General features: G+C 44.8%; 1 protein-coding gene across 1 annotated transcript; it reads left to right on the top strand.

Annotated features, from left to right (window-relative positions):
- The first annotated feature begins 1,829 nt into the window (after positions 1 to 1,829).
- Positions 1,830 to 15,611, top strand: LOC144592599 (carbonic anhydrase 2-like). Its single transcript, XM_078397253.1, has 7 exons — positions 1,830 to 1,958; positions 2,962 to 3,162; positions 9,489 to 9,607; positions 10,900 to 10,995; positions 12,609 to 12,671; positions 13,726 to 13,881; positions 14,294 to 15,611. The coding sequence occupies exons 1-7, from the start codon at positions 1,925 to 1,927 to the stop codon at positions 14,402 to 14,404; spliced, it is 780 nt and encodes a 259-aa protein (XP_078253379.1). The 5' UTR covers positions 1,830 to 1,924; the 3' UTR covers positions 14,405 to 15,611.
- The last annotated feature ends 4,606 nt before the right edge of the window (positions 15,612 to 20,217 follow it).

Raw genomic sequence — 20,217 nt, 5'->3', positions numbered from 1 at the left:
GCCAAGGAAATAAACTGCTGGAGGAACTCAGCAGGTCAGGCAGCATCTGTGGAGAGAAATGGAACAGTCCACTAAGTTGGAGTTCCAAAGATCTATGGGTCCCCACCTTAAAAGTCGTCTATGTATTTCCTTCCACAAATGCTGCCTGACCCGCTGAGTTACATAGAAACATAGAACATAGAAAAATAGGTGCAGAAGTAGGCCATTTGGCCCTTTGAGCCAGCACCGCCATTCAATATGATCATGGCTGATCATCTAAAATCAGTACCCTGTTCCTGCTTTCACCCCATATCCCTTCATTCCGTTAGCCCTAAGAGCTAAATCTAACAACCTCTTGAAAATATCCAGTGAATTGGCCTCCACTGCCTTCTGTGGCAGAGAATTCCACAGATTCACAACTCTCTGGGTGAAAAGGTGTTTCCTCGTCTCAGTCCTAAATGGCCTGCCCCTTATTCTTAAACTGTGACCCCCTGGTTCTGGACTCACCCAACATCGCAACATTTTTCCTGCATCTAGACTGTCCAATTCTTTAAGAATTTTACAAATTTTCTATAAGATCCCCTCTCATCCTTCTAAACTCCAGTGAATACAAGCCCAGTCGACCCATCCTTTCATCATATGTCAGTCCCACCAACCCAGGAATTAACCTGGTGAACCTACTCCCTCAATAGCAATAATGTCCTTCCCCAAATGAGATCAAAACTGCACACAATACTCCAGGTGCGGTCTCACCAGGGCCATGTACAACTGCAGTAGGACCTCCTTGCTCCTAAACTCAAATCCTCTCGCAATGAAGCCATTCTTCACTGTCTACTGTACCTGCATGCTCCAGCATTGTGTGCTGTGTCCTCCTGTAGTTTATATTTTTGACCCAATTTCCAACATCTGCAGTCTCTCGCGTCTCCGTTATAACTGATACAATATTAACACAACGCGCAGCGTTGCGATTTCTTGCTGCAAGTCTACAACTCCGAAAGATCAAGAAGAGGCATTGGAGATTCGCACGCTTAAACGCACGGCAAGATTAGGGTTTATATCCCGCGCTGACTTTTTTTTCTTCCTGGAGAAACGCACCATTGCAAAATTGTTGGCCATTAACATTGTTGGGTCTCTGTATCTAAAGCAGAGACCGATGCAAAAAAAAACAAAAAACACACATTGCAAAGGTCGGAGCAACGCAATTGGGAGAGTTTGCAGGAGAATTGTACTCAATGCGGCCATCGCCTCTCCACTATACACACACACACATACATTTTTTTACTGCCCAGACCCAGCACATTGTAACCCCATTGGATATGTTCACACAAGGTCCATCTACTTAGCAGGGTGGGTGCAATACATGCATCTGCTCAATTAGAGCCCCACTACATTTGCAATGAACAGCCCCACTGACAGATCGTGAATAAAACACAATGTTCAGGAAGGAACCACAGACCGAAGACAGAGACAAAATGCTGGAGTAACTCAGAGGGACAGGCAGCATCTCGGAATGGGTGAAGTTTCGGGTCGAGACCCTCCTTCAGTGTAACTCAGTCTGAAGAAGGGTCTGGACCCGGAATGTTACCTATTCCTTCCACCCAGAGATGCTGCCTGTCCCTCTTTGAGTTACTCCAGCATTTTGTGTCTATCTTAGACCAGACAGTTCAGACTAAACACAATGTTGCTGAACCAAACAAAAAGTGCAGCTTGACCCTGCTTCGCGTTCTCCATCTGATTCCCTTTCCCCAGTTACACTTGTGACATAACGCACAAGCAAACGCCTCTGATCCAATGATGTGCAACCGTGCAGCCTATAAAAGCTGGTCCGGAGCCAATGCTCCCACCAGTGATCGGCTGGTGTGTGATCAGAGTGAGCAAGAGGGAGTCCGGGACAAGCGAGCAAGCGAGCAGCAAGTGAGCGCACGTACTCGGTGTCAACAAGGCGATGTCGCAACACTGGGACTACGGTGTAGACAACGGTGAGGATGTGCTCTGTCTGCCCTAGTGTCAGACCAGTGAACCCCCTGCCTGCACAGCCAGCTGCTTCAATCACAGACTGTGTGATGTGCATGTAGGGAGGAAGGGACTGCAGATGCTGATTGAAACCCAAGATAGACACAAAAAGCTGGAGCAACTCATCTTTCATTCATTTGTTCTCCATTTGGTCTTATTGTTGAACTGCGGGTCATTTTTCATTTCACTACACATTTATGTGTATGTGACAAATAAATGACTATTGATCAACGTTTCAGAGATCTCTCTTCCTGACTCTCAGTCTGAAGATAGGGTCTCGACCCCCACCCACCCTTCTCTCCAGACTTGCTGAGTTACTCCAGCTTTTTTTCAATGTCTATTTTATTCGCAGGTCGCAAGGAAGAGCCGGACAGTGGAGTGACCTCAAGAGACATTTTAAGACATCCTTTCCTGCCCAATTCCTCCACCGCTTAAAAAAAACATTAAAAAGAAAGGGACGTTTCATGTAATATCTCTATTCAAATGAACAGAGTGTGTGTGAGAGTGAGAGTGAGAGAGAGAGAGAGAGAGAGAGAGAGTGTGTATCAGGGCTAAATGGTTCTGTGGTTTAAGATTAACTAACATTGCAGGAAAGTGCACTTTGATATTTGTTGCCAGATTCAATTGCCTGCTTTGTATCATTCCTTGAGTCTGTCCCCAGCTCCACACACTGACACTGCTAACTCTCCTGAAGCATTGGGTATCAGATTCACAGTCACAAGCATTGGAAAAATGTATCTGCTTTCCTGTTACAAAATCGAAACTCTCCTTTCCTCCTCCTCCTCCTCCCTCCCTCCCTCCCTCCCTCCCTCCCTCCTTCTCTCTCCCTGTCGCTCCCCGCCCTCCCTCCCTCCTTCTCTCTCTCTCTCTCTCCTTCTCCCTCTCCCTCTCTCCCTCTCCACTCTTGCGGCAGCTTTCAAGGAGAGCAGAGAGTGAGTGAGTGACCTTGGCTGTGATTTCACGTTGCAGGTCCGAGCCACTGGGCAAACTCTTTCCCCGTGGCTAAGGATGGTTGCAGGCAGTCGCCAATCGAGATCAAGAATGCGGAAACCATATACGACCCGGAGCTGGCGGAGCTGAGCCCCAACTACGACCCATCCAGCACCAAGAGCCTCGTCAACAACGGGCACTCCGTCCAGGTGGATTTCGACGACAGCAAGGCATGGTCGGGTTAGTACCGATGTGGTTGTATGAGACTCTGTGTGTGTGTGTGAGAGAGAGAGAGAGAGAGAGAGAGAGAGAGAGAGAGAGAGAGAGAGGGAATGTGTGTGAGAGAGAATGTGTGTGTGTGTGTGTGTGTGTGTGTGTGAGAGAGAGAGTGTGTGAGAATGTGTGTGTGTGTGTGTGTGTGTGTGAGAGAGAGTGTGTGAGAATGTGTGTGTGTGTGTGTGTGTGTGAGAGAGAGTGTGTGAGAATGTGTGTGTGTGTGTGTGCCTGTGTGTGAGGGAGTGTGTGTCTCAATGTGTGTGTCTGTGAGAATGTGTGTCTGTTTCTCTGTATGTGTGTGCCTGTGTGTATTTGAGTGTGTCTGTGTCTATGTGTGTGCCTGTGTGTGAGGGAGTGTGTATATGAGTGTGTGTGTGTGTGTATCTATGTGTGTGCCTGTGTGTTTATGAGTGTGTGTGTGCGTGTGTGTGTCTATATGTGTGCCTGTGTGTGAGAGTGTGTCTCAATGTGTGTGTGTGTGAGAGAGAGCGTGTGAGTGTCTATGTGTGTCTATATGTATGTGCCTGTGTGTGAGAGAGTGTGTGTATCTGTGTGTGTATCTGTGTGTGTCTGTGTGTGTGCGCGCCTGTGTGAGAGAGTGTGTGTGTGTCTATCTGTGTCTGTTAGTGTGGCTCTTTGTCTGACTATGTGTTTGCCTGGGTGTGAGAGAGAGTGTGTGTGTCTATTTGTGCCTGTGAGTGTGTCTCTGTGTCTGGCTATGTATGTGTCTGTGTGTGTGTGTGAGAGTGTCTGTGTGTGTGACTGAGTGTGTGTGTGTCTATCTGTGTCTGTCTGTGTGTGTTTCTATGTGTGTGTGTGTCAGTGTGTGTGAGAGTGTGTCTGTGTGTGAGAGTGAGTGAGTGTGTGTGTCTGTCTGTGTGTCTCTGTCTGTGTGTGTGTGTGTTTCTGCATGTGTTTGTGCCAGTGAGTGTGTCTATCTGTGTCTGTCTGTGTGTGTCTATATATGTGTGTGTGTGTGTGCCTGACTATGCGTGTGTCTCTGAGTCGGTGTGTGAGAAAGAGAGCCTTGTTCATGACTGCTGCCAGGAGCACCACAGACTCCAGGTCTCTGATTGTTGCCGTTCGGTTTGAGGTGTTACAGTGGCATAGCTGGTAGAGTTGCTGCCTCACAGCGCCAGAGAGCCGGGTTCGAGACGACGTGGATTTCACCCGGGTGCTCCGGTTTCCTCCCACATCCCAAAGACGTGCAGGTTTGTAGGTTATATTGCAATGACAAGGATAGACCGATATGCAAAATGTAACTCAGTGGGTCAGGCTTTGTAGGTTAATTGACTTTTTCTGTAAAATTAAATCCTAATGTTTCAGGATTCAGAAAAGTGGGATACCATGTGTGAATGGGTGGGTGACCGATGGTGGGCTGAAGGGCCTATTTCCACGCTGTATCTTTACAACTAGACTGCCTCTGCTTTAGATTAGCTGGGAAGTAACATGAGGATTGCATGTTTCACATTGCTTCACATGCAATGTCGAGCAGCGCGTCAGCAGATAGTTTAAAAACTGGGCTTCAACCAGCCCACTAAAAAAAAATACAATCTTTGCCACATCACACACAGGCAAACACAAACATAGTCAGACACAGAGCCACACTAACAGAATTGCGAAATAGTGACTTGGGGAAACTCGACTTGTGCAATATTATTATTGTCGCATGTCCCAGATAGAACAACGAAACCCTTACTTGCAGCAGCACAACAGGACATGCAAAAGTGCAACTAATTCCAAAGGCGGCAGGGTTGCTTTGAATAGGGGAAACAAACAAGTCAGATTGTTGGAATAGTTGCAAAAATAAGAGACGTTTAATTTGAGCCGTATGATTTGACTGACCTACGCAAGCCGAACGCCTTTGCAACCACTTAAAAAGGCACTCAAAGGTTCAAAGTAGTTTGCCTGTACGGTCAAGTGATAACATTCCCCTCAGCTGCTTGGTAGCCAGCCCCATATTCGCCAGCATTATATTCTCAACCTTGCTAATGCTGTGGGAGATTTGTATAGGGAACCTCAGCCAAACAACAGTAGATTATTATTATTGTTATTATTATTATTATTGTTATTGTTATTATTATTTTAATTTTATTATTATTATTATTATTTTTTCATTATTATTATTGAACTACAGAGACTATTGAACTACATAGAGTATCATTGCTATTATTGCACTATTATTGTCTGTTTTTTATGTGTACAAGGTTTGGTGATGATACTCACTTTCGACAGGTTTGGTGATGATACTCACTTCTGTTTAACCTGATGAACCAGATGGTCCGGTCCTGCCCTGCCCTGCCCACTATTTCACATGTTGAGCAGATATAGACTTTCCCCTTTAGCTTATTGTGATCCTATCCCCGACCTGCCCTGAAATGCTGCGGTTTACCAAATGTGTCTTCATAAGTGATAGGAATGGAATTAGGCCATTCGGCCCATCAGGTCTACTCCGCCATTCATTCGCGGCTGATCTATCTCTCCCTCCTAACCCCATTCTCCTGCCTTCTCCCCACAACCCCGGACACCCGTACTAATCAAGTTCCCAGGGAGAGAGTCCTGCCGTAACCCTAGTGGATGGAACAACAAACACTAACAACACACACAGCTGGAGGTGGCCATTCGGCCCACCCTGCCCATGCTGACCGCTTACCTATCAGGTCAGATGTCACCAGATACTTGTCCAGGTCTCCTATCCTGGCCTTCAGAGCCTTCTTGGCAACCACCGGGGATGCTGATTGTTAACTGATGTAGATGAAAAGTTATGTGAATGCAAAAACAAAGGTTCTCTCAGCCAAACAGTTGGGATAAAGAGAAAACTCCATCAGAAGCTGAGATGTTGTTCTGTGAGATTACATTGGCCTTCACTGTTGAAGTGTCATGAGTCAACTACAAGGTCAGAGGGGGGGGGGGGGGGGGGGTGTTTGTAGTTTAGTTTAGTGTAGAGATACAGCGTGGAAACAGGCCCTTTGGCCCACCAAGTCCGTACAGACCAGCGATCCTCCAACACTAGCACTATTCTACAAACTAGGGATGATGTACAGAAGCCAATTAACTGACAAACCCGCACGTCTTGAAATGTTGGAGGAAACGGGAGCACCTGGAGAAAACCCACACGGTTACAGGGTGCAAGTACGAACTCCGTACAGACAGCACCCGTAGTCAGGATTGAACCTGGGTTTCTGGCGCTGTAAGGCAGCAACTCTGCCGCTGCGCCACCGTGCCATCCAAAAATCCTGTGCTTTTAAGTTCTGCTTTTAAAGTCATCCACTTGGTTGAAACCCCTCGATCTAGCTTCCATGCCTCCCCCTAACCTTATAGGGTTAAAGATCTTCTTAATGCACAGATCACACTACTACTATCTATCTGGGAGGATCTGCCTAGTTCTATTTGGGTCCAGCCAGTTACGGTAGCAGAATCTCTGATAAAAGGGAAAGAGAGGCAGAGATTTACGAGGATGTTGCCACGACTTAGAAGGGTTCTGCTGTAGGGAGAGGTTGGGCAGGCATGGACTATATTCCTTGGAGCGCTGGAGGATGAGGAATGTTCTGATAGAGGAATATACGATCGTGAGGGGAATAGATAAGGTAGATGCACAGAGACTTTAACCCAGAATAGGGGAATCAAGAACTTGAGGATATAGTTTTAAGGTTTCTAGGTTGCAAGGTCTGTTTATTGTCACATGTACCAATTAAGGTACAGTGAAATTCGAATTACCATACAGCCAATGTAAAAAAAAGCAACAAGACACACAACTACATAAAAGATAACATAAACATCCACCACAGCGGATTCCCCACATTCCTCACTGTGATGGAAGGCAATAAAGTCCAAACTTCTTCCTCTTTATTCTCCCGCGGTCGGGGCAGTCGAACCAACCGCAGTCGGGGCGATCGAAGCTCCCGCAGCCGGCGCTCAAAGCCCCCGCATTGGGGCGATCGTAGCTCCCGCGTTGGGGCGGTCGAAGCTCCTGCGGCTTGGAGCTTCCGAAGTCGGTCTCTAACCAGAGACCGCGAGCTCCACGATGTTAAAGTCCACAGGCACCCGCGGTAGAGCTCAGAGGTCGATCCCTGGCAAAGGGATCGCGAGCTCCGTGATGGTAAGTCCGCAGGCTCCCGAGGTGGAGCTCCCGAAATCGGTCTCCAGCAAAGGCCTCCAACTCCTTGATGTTAGACCGCAATGCAGATGGAGATACAATATGGAAAAATATCGCATCTCCGTCGAGGTAAGAGATTAGAAAAAGTTTCCCCAAACCCCCCCCCCCCCCCCACCACCCCACATAAAACAAGCTAAAGAACACTAAAAACATACGTTTAACTCATATAAACAAACAACAAAGAAGGAAGGGACAGGCAGACGGTTGGCGAGGCAGCCATTGCTGGCGCCACCCGGTGGAAGGTGAGAAGGTAAAAATTAAATATGAAAAGGGACAACTTTTTCACTCGAAGGGTGGTGGGATATGGAATGAGCTGCCAGAGGAGATAGTTGAGGTTGGGACTAGAACAACATTTAAAAGACATTTGGACAGATACATGGATAGGAGATGTTTAAAGGAATATGGGCCAAATGCAAGCAGGTATAGATGGGGCATCTTGGTCGACACAGGCAAGTAGAACTGAAGGGCCTGTTTTCGTGCTGTATGTCTAAGGCTCTCTGGCTCTCATGCACATCTTAGGAAGTGAACACATTGAAAGGCATGGATAAGGAAAATGGATACCAGTGTCATGGGGCAAATGTTTCTTATCTGTTTCTAAAGAGCAGTAATTTTTGAGACGAAGAATAAGATTTGGAGGGGGATGCAAGAAGGAATTATTTTCGTAGAGTGGTTGAAGTCTGAAACACTGCATGAGAAGGTGGTGAGGGCAGATGCAATCAACATTTAAGAAGTGCGTGGACAAGTACTTTTAATTACCAAGGCACAGTAGACTATGGTCTACCTGCTGATACATGGGATTGTATGCATGGGTAGACACAAAATGCTGGAGTAACTCAGCGGGACAGGCAGCATCCCTGAAGAGAAGGGTGATGTTTTAGGTCGAGACCCTTCTTCAGACTGCTAGTTCCTTCCTACACATTGTATGGATGGGGGCTTCATGGTTGGCATGGACATTATGGGCCAAAGAACCTCTTTATCTGCTGTGTAATATAGGTCATTTTAAAGTCTGCAAACTGGGTCCTAACATTCACCACCCCTGTGCTTGATCTACATTGACTCCCAACGAAATGTATTTTTAAATTGTCCTTGCTTTCTAAACCTTCCTATCCTTAACTTCTTTCAGACATCAGCATGCTCTGAACCCCCACAGTTCTGGCCTTATAAACATGCATGAATCTAATCTCCATTAGAGATTGTCGCTGAATGTCAAAGATATGACCTCCAGAATACTGCCATGAAACATTTTTCAACGCAATTTCCTTGTTTTTCTTTTAAATTTTCCTTAGAAATCTTTTTTGTTTGACAAAGCCTTTGGTTATTTGCTGAATCACCTTATGATGCAGTGGTGTCAAAATTTATTTGACGACCTTCTCCTCAAAACACAACGAGGCATTGACCCATGTTAAAAGAGCTGCAGGTGCTGGTTAATACACAGAAGGACAAAAGTGCTGGAGTAACTCAGCTGGTCAGGCAGCATCTCTGGAGAACATGGATAGGTGAACTTTCGGGTTGAGATGCTTCTTAACATCACCGATCCATGTTCTTCAGAGATGCTGCCTGACCTGCTGTGTTACTCCAGCAATTTGTGTCCTTTTTGTGTGATTTGCTGCTGTGTGCTGTAATCCCTCTGCGTTAGTAGTCCTTTGGCCGGTCTAAGTTTCTAAACGAATCGTTTTTATTATTCACTACTTTTATTCAGAAGATTGATCCTTTAATAGGACGTAATTAACGAGAGATCTTGGTTTCGTTTAGAGGTACAGCGTGGAAACAGGCCCTTCGGCCCACCGGGGCCGTGCTAACCAGCGATCCCTGCACACTAGCACTATCCTACACACTAGGGACAATTTACAATTTCACCGAAGCCAGTTAAACTCCAAACCTGTACATCTTTGGAGTGTGGGAAGAAACCGGAGCACCCAGAGGAAACCCTCGCTGTCACGGGGAGAGCGTACAAGCTCCAGACAGACAGCAACTGTGGTCAGGATCGAACCTGGTTCTCTGGCGCTGTAGGGCAGCAACTCTACCCTTGCGCCACTGTGCCATCCTAAATTCTTAGATCTATTGGTATGAACAATTACTAAAAAATTGATTGCCTTGTTGTATTCTGTTAATGTGTTTTTGTTTATTACCTCAGTATTGTCGGGTGGTCCCATTGAAGGTAAATATCGGCTTCGCCAGTTCCACTTGCACTGGGGAGCCCATGACGGACAAGGCAGTGAACATATAGTAGATGGAAACGCTTACCCTGCAGAGGTAAGTAGTCCCAAAATCTTGTACTTACTAGAAAAATGGTGCAACAGATTGTTTTTGGCGCACCAGATTAGTGTAAATTATTAAAATTTTCTAGCAAAGAAGCTGGGTTGTGCTAATTTTAGTTTAGAGATACAGCACGGAAACAGGTCCTTCGGCCCACCGAATCTGCACCGACCAGCGATTCCCCAACACTAACACTATCCAACACACATTAGGGACAATTTTTTATATTTATACCACGCCAATTAACCTACAAAACTGTACAACTTTGGAGTGTGGGAGGAAACCAAAGATCTGGGAGAAAACCCACGCAGGTCACGGGGAGAACGTACAAACTCTGTACAGACAGCACCCGATAGTCAGGATCGAACCCGGGTCTCTGGCGCTGTAAGGCAGTAGCTCTACAGTGCCGCCCTGTAAGTACAAATGTTAAAGCAAAAGATTGCACTAAACTAATTAATTTTGTGCAGGAATATTTTACGATAACAAAAAATAATATTTATTCCTGCATATTATAAATTGTATCGAATCCAATTTCACTTCCATTTTGCTGTTAGTCTGAATCAAGACACTGACTTCAGGTAAAAAAACATTCCAATCTTTGATGTAGAAACAGGCAACAATAATAAACCATACCTATTTGTTGAACCTCAGACGAGGTATTGAAAAGTTTAGACTTTAAAGATACAGCGCAGAAACAGGGCCTTCGGCCCACTGAGTCCATGCTGACCAGCGATCACCCCATACACTAACACTATTCTACACACACAGGGCAAATGTTACAATTTTATCGAAGCCAATTAACCTACAAACCGGCACGTCTTTGGAGTGTGGGAGGGAAACCGGAGCACAAGGAGAAAACCCACGTGGTCTAAGGGAGTTTAGTTTAGTTTATTATCAGGGAGAAAGTACAAACTCCGTACAGACAGAACCTGTGGTAAGGATCGAACCCATGTCTCTGGCGCTGTAAGGCAGCAACTCTACCGCTGTGCCACTGCATTGCCCTCTCTGCAGCAATGCTAAATTTCACAGGCCACCAAAATGAAGGTAAAAATGAACAGTATGCTCATGTGATTTAACACTGATCTTTGTTATTTGGCCCCGAGATGTAGAATTTTCAGGCTCATTCAATGTTCACTTACTCTACCTGCCAACAGCTCAGACCTGGCGCAGATATCAACAGACATGCCAGAGCTACATCAAGCACACTGTGACTGAAAGGTGTGAATTCTTGCTTGCCTTTAATGCACTGGTGATAAGCAGGTTCTAACCAAGTTTGTTGCTGTTTCTAGCTCCACCTGGTACACTGGAATGCAGAAAAGTATGGAAGCTTCGAAGTAGCAGCTCAAGCACCCGATGGCCTGGCTGTGATCGGCGTCTTCCTAAAGGTACAAACGAACAATTAATATGCTATCTTTATAGTAAGTACAACAATGGCCAACACTATGCAATGGTTTCCTGCCAGTGTAGTTGTGTTTAGCCCCGCAGGTGTTGAAATTAGATTTATGCATAGACTCGCAAAGCTGGAGCAACTCAGCGGGTCAGGCAGCATCGCTGGAGAAAAGGAAAAGATGGCGTCTTGGGTCGAGACCCATCTTCAGACCAAATCCAAAGGGTCTCGACCCGGAACGAGACCTATTCCTTGTCTCAAGAAATGCGACTTGAGATGTTCCTTCCTACACATTATATTTACGGATGTTAGTTTTGCAATTACTTATTAAACATCCGCTCAGTAGAATTGAATATTGAGGCTGTTTTACTGACTAGTGCAGGAAGGAACTGCAGATGCTGGTTTAAACCAAAGATAGACACAAAATGCTGGGGTAACTCAGTGGAACAGGCAGCATCTCTGGATAGAATGAATGAGATCCTTCTTCTGACTGACAGTCAGGTGGAGGGAGACACAGAGATATGGAAGGGTATAGTGTGAAAACGAGTCATCAAAGGGGTCGAAGCTTAAGGAAAACGATCATTGTTAACTAGGGGAAAGTGAAGGTGACAACTAAGCATACACAATGATGTTAAGTTTATTTAGTTTAGAGAAACAGCACGGAAACAGGCCCTTCGGCCCACCAAGTCCACGCCGACCAACGATCGCCGCACACTAACACTATCCTACACACACTAGGGACAATTTACATTTATACCAAACCAATTAACCTACAAATGTGTACGCCTTTGGAGTGTGGGAGGAAACCGAAGATCTCGGAGAAAACCCACATAGGTCACGGGGAGAACGTACAAACTCTGTACAGACAGCACCCGTAGTCAGGATGGAACCTGGGTCTCCAGTGCTGCAAGCACTGCAAGGCAGCAGCTCCACCAATACGCCACCATGCCGCCCAAACTCATGTTGTCAACTTCCCCATCCTAGTTCTCCGACCAGTCTGACCGTCCCCTTGATTACATTTTATCTTTGCATGCTTCGTTGCCACCTAGCTAACAATGATCCATTCTTCATTTTCCTAGAACCTCATCCCCTTTGATGTCTCGTTTTCACACCTTATCCTTCTATAACTCTGTGTCTCCCTCTCCCCTGATTCTCAGTCTGAAGAAGGGTCTCGACCCGAAACGTCATCCATTCTTTTTATCTAGAGATGCTTTTGTGTCTGTGTTCAGTTATCCAGCATCTGCAGTTCCTTCCCACACATAATAGTTTCATGTTTTTTAAACAATTTTTCATTCAGTTTGTGAGCATTCCTCACTGCATTGTCATGTGAGCAACCTTTAGTTGAACTCAATAATACCAGAAATTAGACTAACAATTGGTCATAGTTTCATGGCAAATTTTAAGAGTAACCTTTGAATGTTGAAAAGGACATGCAGTAATAGCTGTAATCAAAGGCAAATTAAATTGACTTGTGTTGCCAAACATGAGCCTTTTAATTATGGTTTTCCACTCGTTGGTGCTGCAGCCTCTAGTATACTGAGATGAGAACTGAATAGCCATGGCAGTTATGGTACAAATCCATCTGATCCAGTATATTTTTGTGAATTTCAGGTATCTAATGAAAACCCGGCGTTGCAAAGACTTATCGGTTCCCTGGACTGTGTTAAAGAGAAGGTACGTCCCATTCTGCACAACCTCTGGGTGGATACTTTTTTTAGTTTAGTTTAGAGATACAGCGCAGAAACAGGCCCTTCGGCCCACCGGGTCCGCACCGACCGGCGATCCCTGCACACTAACGCTATCTTACACACTAGGGACAATTTACAATTATACCAAGCCAATTAGCCTACAAACCGATACGTCTTTGGAGTGTGGGAGGAAACTGGAGATCCCGGAGAAAACCCATGAGGTCACGGGGAGAACGTACAAACTCCGTACAGACAAGCACCTATAGTCGGCATCTCTGGCGCTGTAAGGCAGCAACTCTACCACTGCACCACCGAAACCGTATCTTGGTTTTTTATAATGAATGACACATGGGCATGGTAACTTGTAACTCTTGTGTACTGCCTCAGCGTAATCTCCTAATTTACACTCTTGCACTTAAGTATGATTGTGCCTTGTGCTGTACTGTAGGCAAAAAAGAATTGCACTTTATCTCAATACATGTGGCAATGAAGTACCATTGAACATTGAACTAGGGATCCCATTTTACACCAAGCTGTTTCCTTTTTCCTTCCTGACTTTCTATGATGTATTTTGTACTATCCCTTAACATTCCCAGTGTTTCACCCCTTCCACTAGAACAACTGGTATAACAGGACTTGGGTGTATAGCCAGTCATTCGTCATAGTAAAGACATGTATTTTGACCTTCATTAAACATCCATAACACTCATGATTCACCTTTAAAATAACTGCACATTTCCTATTGTGCCATGATCAGCCTCCACTCCCCATCCCTCTTTACCTAGCTGTTGGATGCAGTCATTGTCTGAGTATTGTGTCGGCTTTGCTGAGTTTTGTTACAGATAAAAATAAACATTGATCATCAGTTATCATCTCCACCTTGAACCATGTGGTCAAGTCAAGTTTATTTGTCACATACACATACAAAATGTGCAGTGAAATGCTGCCTGAACCTCTGGCAGCACTTTGTTTCACTCCAGATTCAACATCTGCAGTCCCTTACATCTGTTTTATTTTTATTTTTTTTAAAATTATTTCAGTGTTTAAGAATTGAGTTCAAAGACTTTGATCCTTACACACTGCTGCCGCCATCGCTACACTATTGGACTTACCTGGGATCTCTGACAACGCCTCCTCTGTACGAAAGTGTCATCTGGATTGTGCTTAAGGAGCCTATTCCTATCAGCAAAGAACAGGTAAAAATGGATGAATGAATGAATGGGTGAATGAATGAATGGATGAATCCTTATTGTCACATGTGAGAAGTCACTGTGACATTCTTTGTTTTGCATACCCAAGGTATGCCACTAGACACCACATAAAGGGCCCCAACAAAGTTACAAAGTTTTCAATTTTTTACATGAACCATTTTTCTAATCGAGCCATCCACAGTGAACAGATACAGGATAAAGGGGAATAACGTTTGGTCGGGTATGTAGGTTAACTGGCCCCCATGAATTGCCCCTCGTGCATAGGGAATGGATGTGAAAGTGGGATAACGTGGAACTAGTGTGAACGGGCGGTCGATGGTCGGGGTGGACTGGGTGTGCCGGAGGGCCTGTTTCCGTGCTATATCTCCAAACTAAACTCTCTCTCTCTGTCTTTCAGATGGCCAAGTTCCGCACCCTGCAGTTCACAGGGCCAGACCACCTCATGCAGGATAACTTCCGACCTCCCCAGCCTCTGAAGAGCAGGGTGGTGCAAAGAAATTTCAATTGAGGACGAGGATTTGCACACAGCCAGCAGTTTGCATTCCTGAACTAATCTGAGCAATAGTCTGTCATCATCCTTCTGTTCCCTTTCCCCATGCAGTTAAAATGAGTGTAGTGGGCAACCATCTTTGAGCACAAATAAACATGGTCAACAGAGACTATGGCTGTCATTGGTTTGCTGTCAACGTTTCAGTATCTCCACGAATCTTGCCACTTAGAATTTAAAATGAATTAGTTTGTATTGAAAATGGGACTTGAAAGTCGTCTATATGAGTGAAGGATTAATCAATAACACTGAATATATTGTCCAAGTTTTAAATGAAATTGTTTTTTCTCTGATGTTAACTTGAAAGTAATTTACAAACCTAATTATATTAAATGTTTTTCAAGAACTCATTCATAAAATGATCTTTTGACCAATGCAATAAGAGTTATAAGCCATAGGAATGTGTCAACAAATGTCTTACACTGCCTCCCTGTGCTGCTGTCTCTTTTTTAAAACAATTTTATTTCCATGTGGTAAGAGTATTTTGAAGACTGGATAACCTTATTAACCTGTGCTGTAACGTCACTGATAACTGCTGCTTCCTGTTCACGATTACAGACAGAATCTCAAGGAGGGGGGGGCTTTGATCTTCACGTTATAGTAGAATTTGGCCATTCGGCCCATCAAGTCATAGAGTGATACAGTGAGGAAACAGACCCTCCGGCCCAACTTGACCACACCGCCCAACAATATCCCAGCTACACTCGGCCCACCTGCCTGTGCTTGGTCCATATCCCTCTAAACCTGTCCTGTCCATGTACCTGTCTAATTGTGTCTTAAACGTTGGGATTGTCCCAGCCTTAACTACCTCCTCTGGCAGCATGTTCCATACACCCACCACCCTTTGTGTGAATCTACTCCGCCATTCAATTATGGCTGATCTCTGCCTCCTAATCCCATTTCCTAATCCCATTTTCCTGCCTTCTCCACAAGCAAATGACTACTTGTGGTTCCTGAAGAGTGCCTGTTGTCACTCCATCTCAATTCACCTGCTGCTGAAGCCATTCCTCAATTAATTGCAATCTTTCACCTTGATCGCTGCTCTTCTGATTGTCGTTACTCCCCTTTCGTACAATAACTCTTAATGAGAACTAGATTGCATTCTCTCCTGCACACCTTGTTGACCTTGTTTTTTGTTCTCCAAACATTAAAGCAGGAGTTCACCCAGTAGCTGAGCCATTTTGTGTTTGTTGTTAATCTGTGAGAACAGATTACTGTGCGATTCCTTGTTTTATTGCTTGTAATGGGACATCATAAAGCACTGGAATGATAGCTTTGAACTATCAGTAAATGATCCACAAAAGAAACGAAAAGGATGCTATTCATTTGTACTAAGTGATCGAAAGCTTTGTACAAACAATCTTTTTTAGTTTAGACCAGAGATAGAGTGGGAACAGGCCCTTCGGCCCACCAAATGCATGCTGACCAATGATCACCCAGACACTATTTCTATGTTATCCCGGTTTCACATCCTACACACTAGGGGCATTTAACAGAGATCAATTAACCAACAAACCTGCACGTCTTTGGAATGCGGGAGGAAACCGGAGCACCCGGAGTAAACCAACACAGTTTCAGGGAGAATGTATAAACGCTATTCCGACAGCACCTGTAGTCAGAATCGAACCTGTGACCCTGGCGCTGCAAGGCAGCATCTCTACCACTGCACAACTTTTTTTTCCTCCAAAAATAAGCTCTATTCAGAATTTTTAAAATAATCACCACCACACCCTGCAGTGTGCAACAGCAGAAGAACGCTAGACTGTGGTCCTCCTCCTACAGAGCCTTCTGGAGAGGATGGTTCCACTAGTGGGAGAGTCCAGGACTAGAGGTCATAGCCTCAGAATTAAAGGACGTTCTTTTTAGAAGGAGATGAGGAGAAACGTCTTTTGTCAGAGGGTGGAATTCTCTGCCACAGAAGGCTGTGGAGGCCAAGTCAGATATTTTTAAGCCAGAGATAGATAGATTCTTGATTAGTACAGGTGTCAGGGGTTATGGGGAGAAGGCAGGAGAATGGGGTGAGGACGGAGAGATAGATCTGCCATGATTGAATGGCGGAGCAGACTTGATGGGCCGAATGGCCTAATTCTACTCCTATCACGTATGACCTTGTGACCTTCTCCTGCGAGCCTGATGGAGGGTCCAGTACTGCAGCCCGTTGTGTCTTTCTTTGACTTTCCCCGAATGTTGCTTCTCTTTGACATTAATTATGCACTTTACTTCAGCCCATGTGTGGGAATAATTGTCTAATTCTGCCTGTCACATAAGGTAGGTATCTCCCGAGATGTAAGTTGGCCATAGATGGGGACCAATAAAATCAGTGATTATAGTGTCATGGTGTTGACATGCTTTGGCCAATTTTATCATTTTTGTGAGTTCTGAGAAAGGATTGCAGACCTAAAACACGGACTATTTCTCTGATGACAGAAATGCTGATGACTTTCTGAGCTTTCCTGGCACTTTCTATTTTTGTTCCAGATTAGCAGCATCTGCAGTTTTTATGATTTTAGTTTAGTTTAGTTTAGAGATACAGCGCGGAAACAGGCCCTTCGTCCCACCAGGTCTGCGCCAACCAGCGATCCCTGCACACTAACACCACCCTATGCACATTCGGGACAATTTGCAATTATACCAAGCCATTTAACCTACATCTTTGGAGTGTGGGAAGAAACCGGAGATCCTGGAGAAAACCCCACGCAGGTCACGGGGAGAACGTGCAAACTCCGTATAGACAGCATCCGTAGTCAGGATCAAACCCAGGTCTCTGGCGCTGTAAGGCAGCAACTCTACTGCTGCGCCATCGTGCCGCCAAAATTTAATTTAAATTAATATTTTCCATGCATTCTTCTGCAGCTTTATCAATTCCCAGTGTGATTATCTGAAACAGGGAAATGCAGATTCTGGTTTAACAAAGAAAGTCACAAAGTGCTGGAGTAACTCAACGGGTCAGACGGCATCCCTGGAGAACATGGATAGGTGACGTTTGGGTCAGGACCCTTCTTCAAATTGATGGATTGTTGTTCATTTTGGAAAAAAAAGGTCTCACAGAACAGAACTGACCTTTTCTTATTGTGTTCACTTTTCCGAAGTGAAATGAACTTTTCACCAATTATATCAGGGTGTCGAAGGTTATGGGGAGAAGGCAGGTGAACGGGGTTGAGAGGGGAAGATAGATTAGCCATGTTTGAATGGTGGAGTAGACTTGATGGGCAGGATGGCCTAATTCTGCTCCTCTGCCTTATGAATCAATGACACAGCTGGAGATGCAGCAAAGGTAGGATTGTTGTGAAGAGGATGGGTTTAGTAGCAAAGCACATGGAAAGGCAGGCAGTGAACTGTCATGGATTCTATTTTTTTCTCCTTCTAAAACACTGATCTGAGGAATATGAGGGATAACCTTTTCACACAAAGGGTAATGGGTGTGTGGAACGAGCTGCCAGAGGAGGTAGTTGAGGCAGGGACTATCACAACGTTTAAGAAACAGACAAGTACATGGATAGGACAAACTTGGAGGGATATGGACCAAACACAGGCAGGTGGGACTGGTGGAGCTGGGACATGTGTGGGCAAGTTGGGCCGAAGGGTCAGTTTCCACACTGTATGACTATGAATCTCTATAACACTGTTACACACTCAGGGTGATAACTATCACTTTCACCCGATGCTATATTTTGGCACAGTAAGTCTCCACCAACATTACTGGTGAAGAACAATCTATTTTTGGCGATACTGATCAATGAAAGGGCTTTGTGCAGATCACGGGGAATAACTTTCCTCATTGTTTTTGAAATAATATCTTGGGATATTTTATATCTACCTGAGAGAGCAGTTGAAAAGTTCATCCAAACCATTCAAATCACCATAGCACCTCCTGCGTTACAATCCTCTGTCGCTATTAGGAAATTGAACATAGAAAAGTACATCACAGGAGCCTTTTACCACGCTGTATCTCTAAAACTAAAAGATCTAAACCTGAGATCAGTTTTCCCACTGCCTCCACAATATATGAATGCAATAAGTAGGTCTATTTCCAACAAGCATGTAAATGACTGTAATTATAACAAACTATCATCCAACGTTAGAACAGGTCATTTGCTCTAAAATATGTTTAAGTTCAGAGTCAGAGGTGAATATCTACAATGGTAAGCTTCATCTTCACTGAAAATGTAAAGCTAAAGGCAATCCAAATGTGTTGGCTTGAAAATTAGACCAACAGATCTGAGAGGTACTTAGTCAGGCTTAAGACTTAGCATTGAGAGATTTAAAAATAGAAAAAATACAGATTAACCCATATTCAATTGTGGTTATGTTTACTGGCTCTGAGCCTCAGGTTACAATTGTAAACACAGACATGTCTCTTAGATACAACGCACACAGGGTGACGCAGCGGTAGAGTTGCTGCCTTACGACGCCAAAAACTCGGATCCGATCCTGACTACGGGTGCTGTTTGTGCCTTCTCCCCGTGACCGCGTGGGTTTCCCCCGGGTTCTCCGGTTTCCTCCCACACTCGTACAAGTTTGCAGGTTAATTGGCAGGGTTAAAGATTGTAAATTGTCCCTAGTGCGTAGGATCGTGCTAATGTATGGGGATCGTTGGTCAATGGACAATAGACAATAGGTGCAGGAGTAGGCCATTCGGCCCTTCGAGCCAGCACCGCCATTCAATGTGATCATGGCTGATCATTCTCAATCAGTACCCCGTTCCCGCTTTCTCCCCGTACCCCCTGACTCCGCTATCCTTAAGAGCTCTATCTAGCTCTCTCTTGAATGTATTCAGAGAATTGGCCTCCACTGCCCTCTGAGGCAGAGAATTCCACAGATTCACAACTCTGACTGAAAAAGTTTTTCCTCATCTCTGTTCTAAATGGCCTACCCCTTATTCTCAAACTGTGGCCCCTGGTTCTGGACTCCCCCAACATTGGGAACATGTTTCCTGCCTCTAATGTGTCCAACCCCTTAATAACCTTATACGTTTCGATAAGATCCCCTCTCATCCTTCTAAATTCCAATGTATACAAGCCTAGTGGACAGGGACTCGCTGGGCCGAAGGGCCTGTTTCCACGCTGTTTCTCTAAAACTAAAGTAAAGTAAAGGAAAGGAAAGGAAACTAAGCTAAATTAAACTAAACTAACTAAGCTAAACAAAACTAAACTAAACTAAAGTAAATGTCATTCGACAATGGTGGGGAATTTGAAATATTTCCAGTGCTCGCCTCTCTTGGACTCCTGGGCAATAAGGAAACATCAATAGGATCTTTGAACATTCCAAACCAAAAGTACATACCTGTCAGTAGCTTGGTCCACAACAAATGATAAAGCATTTAAGAACAGGAGCAGGAATTGTCTAGTGTGCCCTTCATCCTGCCCCTGTGACCATCCATGGTTTCTGGAAAATTCCATTCTTTCCAGTCAACTTCCATTATTTTAAAGACTACATCTGCAAGGAATCTTCTCGGAGCAAATTTGTCCACCATCAAAGCTTTTGATACCAGTTTGATCAGCTTGGATTTGGTGACACCCTGGGATCTAGATGAGTCCTTCAGAATTAAAGGGCGCTCTTTTAGAAAGGAGGAGAGAAGAACTTCTTTAGTCAGAAGGTAGTTAATCTGTGGAACTCATTGCCACAGAGGGCTGTGGAGGCCAAGTCAGTGGATATTTTTAAGGCAGTGATAGACAAGTGCGTGATTAGAACAGGTGTCAAGGGTTATGGGGAGAAGGCAGGAAATTGGGATTAGGAGGCAGAGATCAGCTGTGATTGAATGGCACCGTAGATTT

Source organism: Rhinoraja longicauda, chromosome 4 (genome assembly GCF_053455715.1).
Source record: "Rhinoraja longicauda isolate Sanriku21f chromosome 4, sRhiLon1.1, whole genome shotgun sequence".
Taxonomy (NCBI): Eukaryota; Metazoa; Chordata; class Chondrichthyes; order Rajiformes; family Arhynchobatidae; genus Rhinoraja; species Rhinoraja longicauda.
The sequence above is the reverse complement of the archived record's forward strand: the minus strand, read 5'-3'. Positions and strand labels throughout refer to the sequence as shown.

Excerpts from the sequence above, each read along its gene's own strand:
- LOC144592599 (XM_078397253.1), top strand. The coding sequence starts at position 1,925 with ATGTCGCAACACTGGGACTACGGTGTAGACAACG. Across the intron at positions 3,163-9,488 it reads CGACAGCAAGGCATGGTCGG|TATTGTCGGGTGGTCCCATT; the intron begins GTTAGTACCGAT and ends TTATTACCTCAG. Across the intron at positions 9,608-10,899 it reads GAAACGCTTACCCTGCAGAG|CTCCACCTGGTACACTGGAA; the intron begins GTAAGTAGTCCC and ends TGCTGTTTCTAG.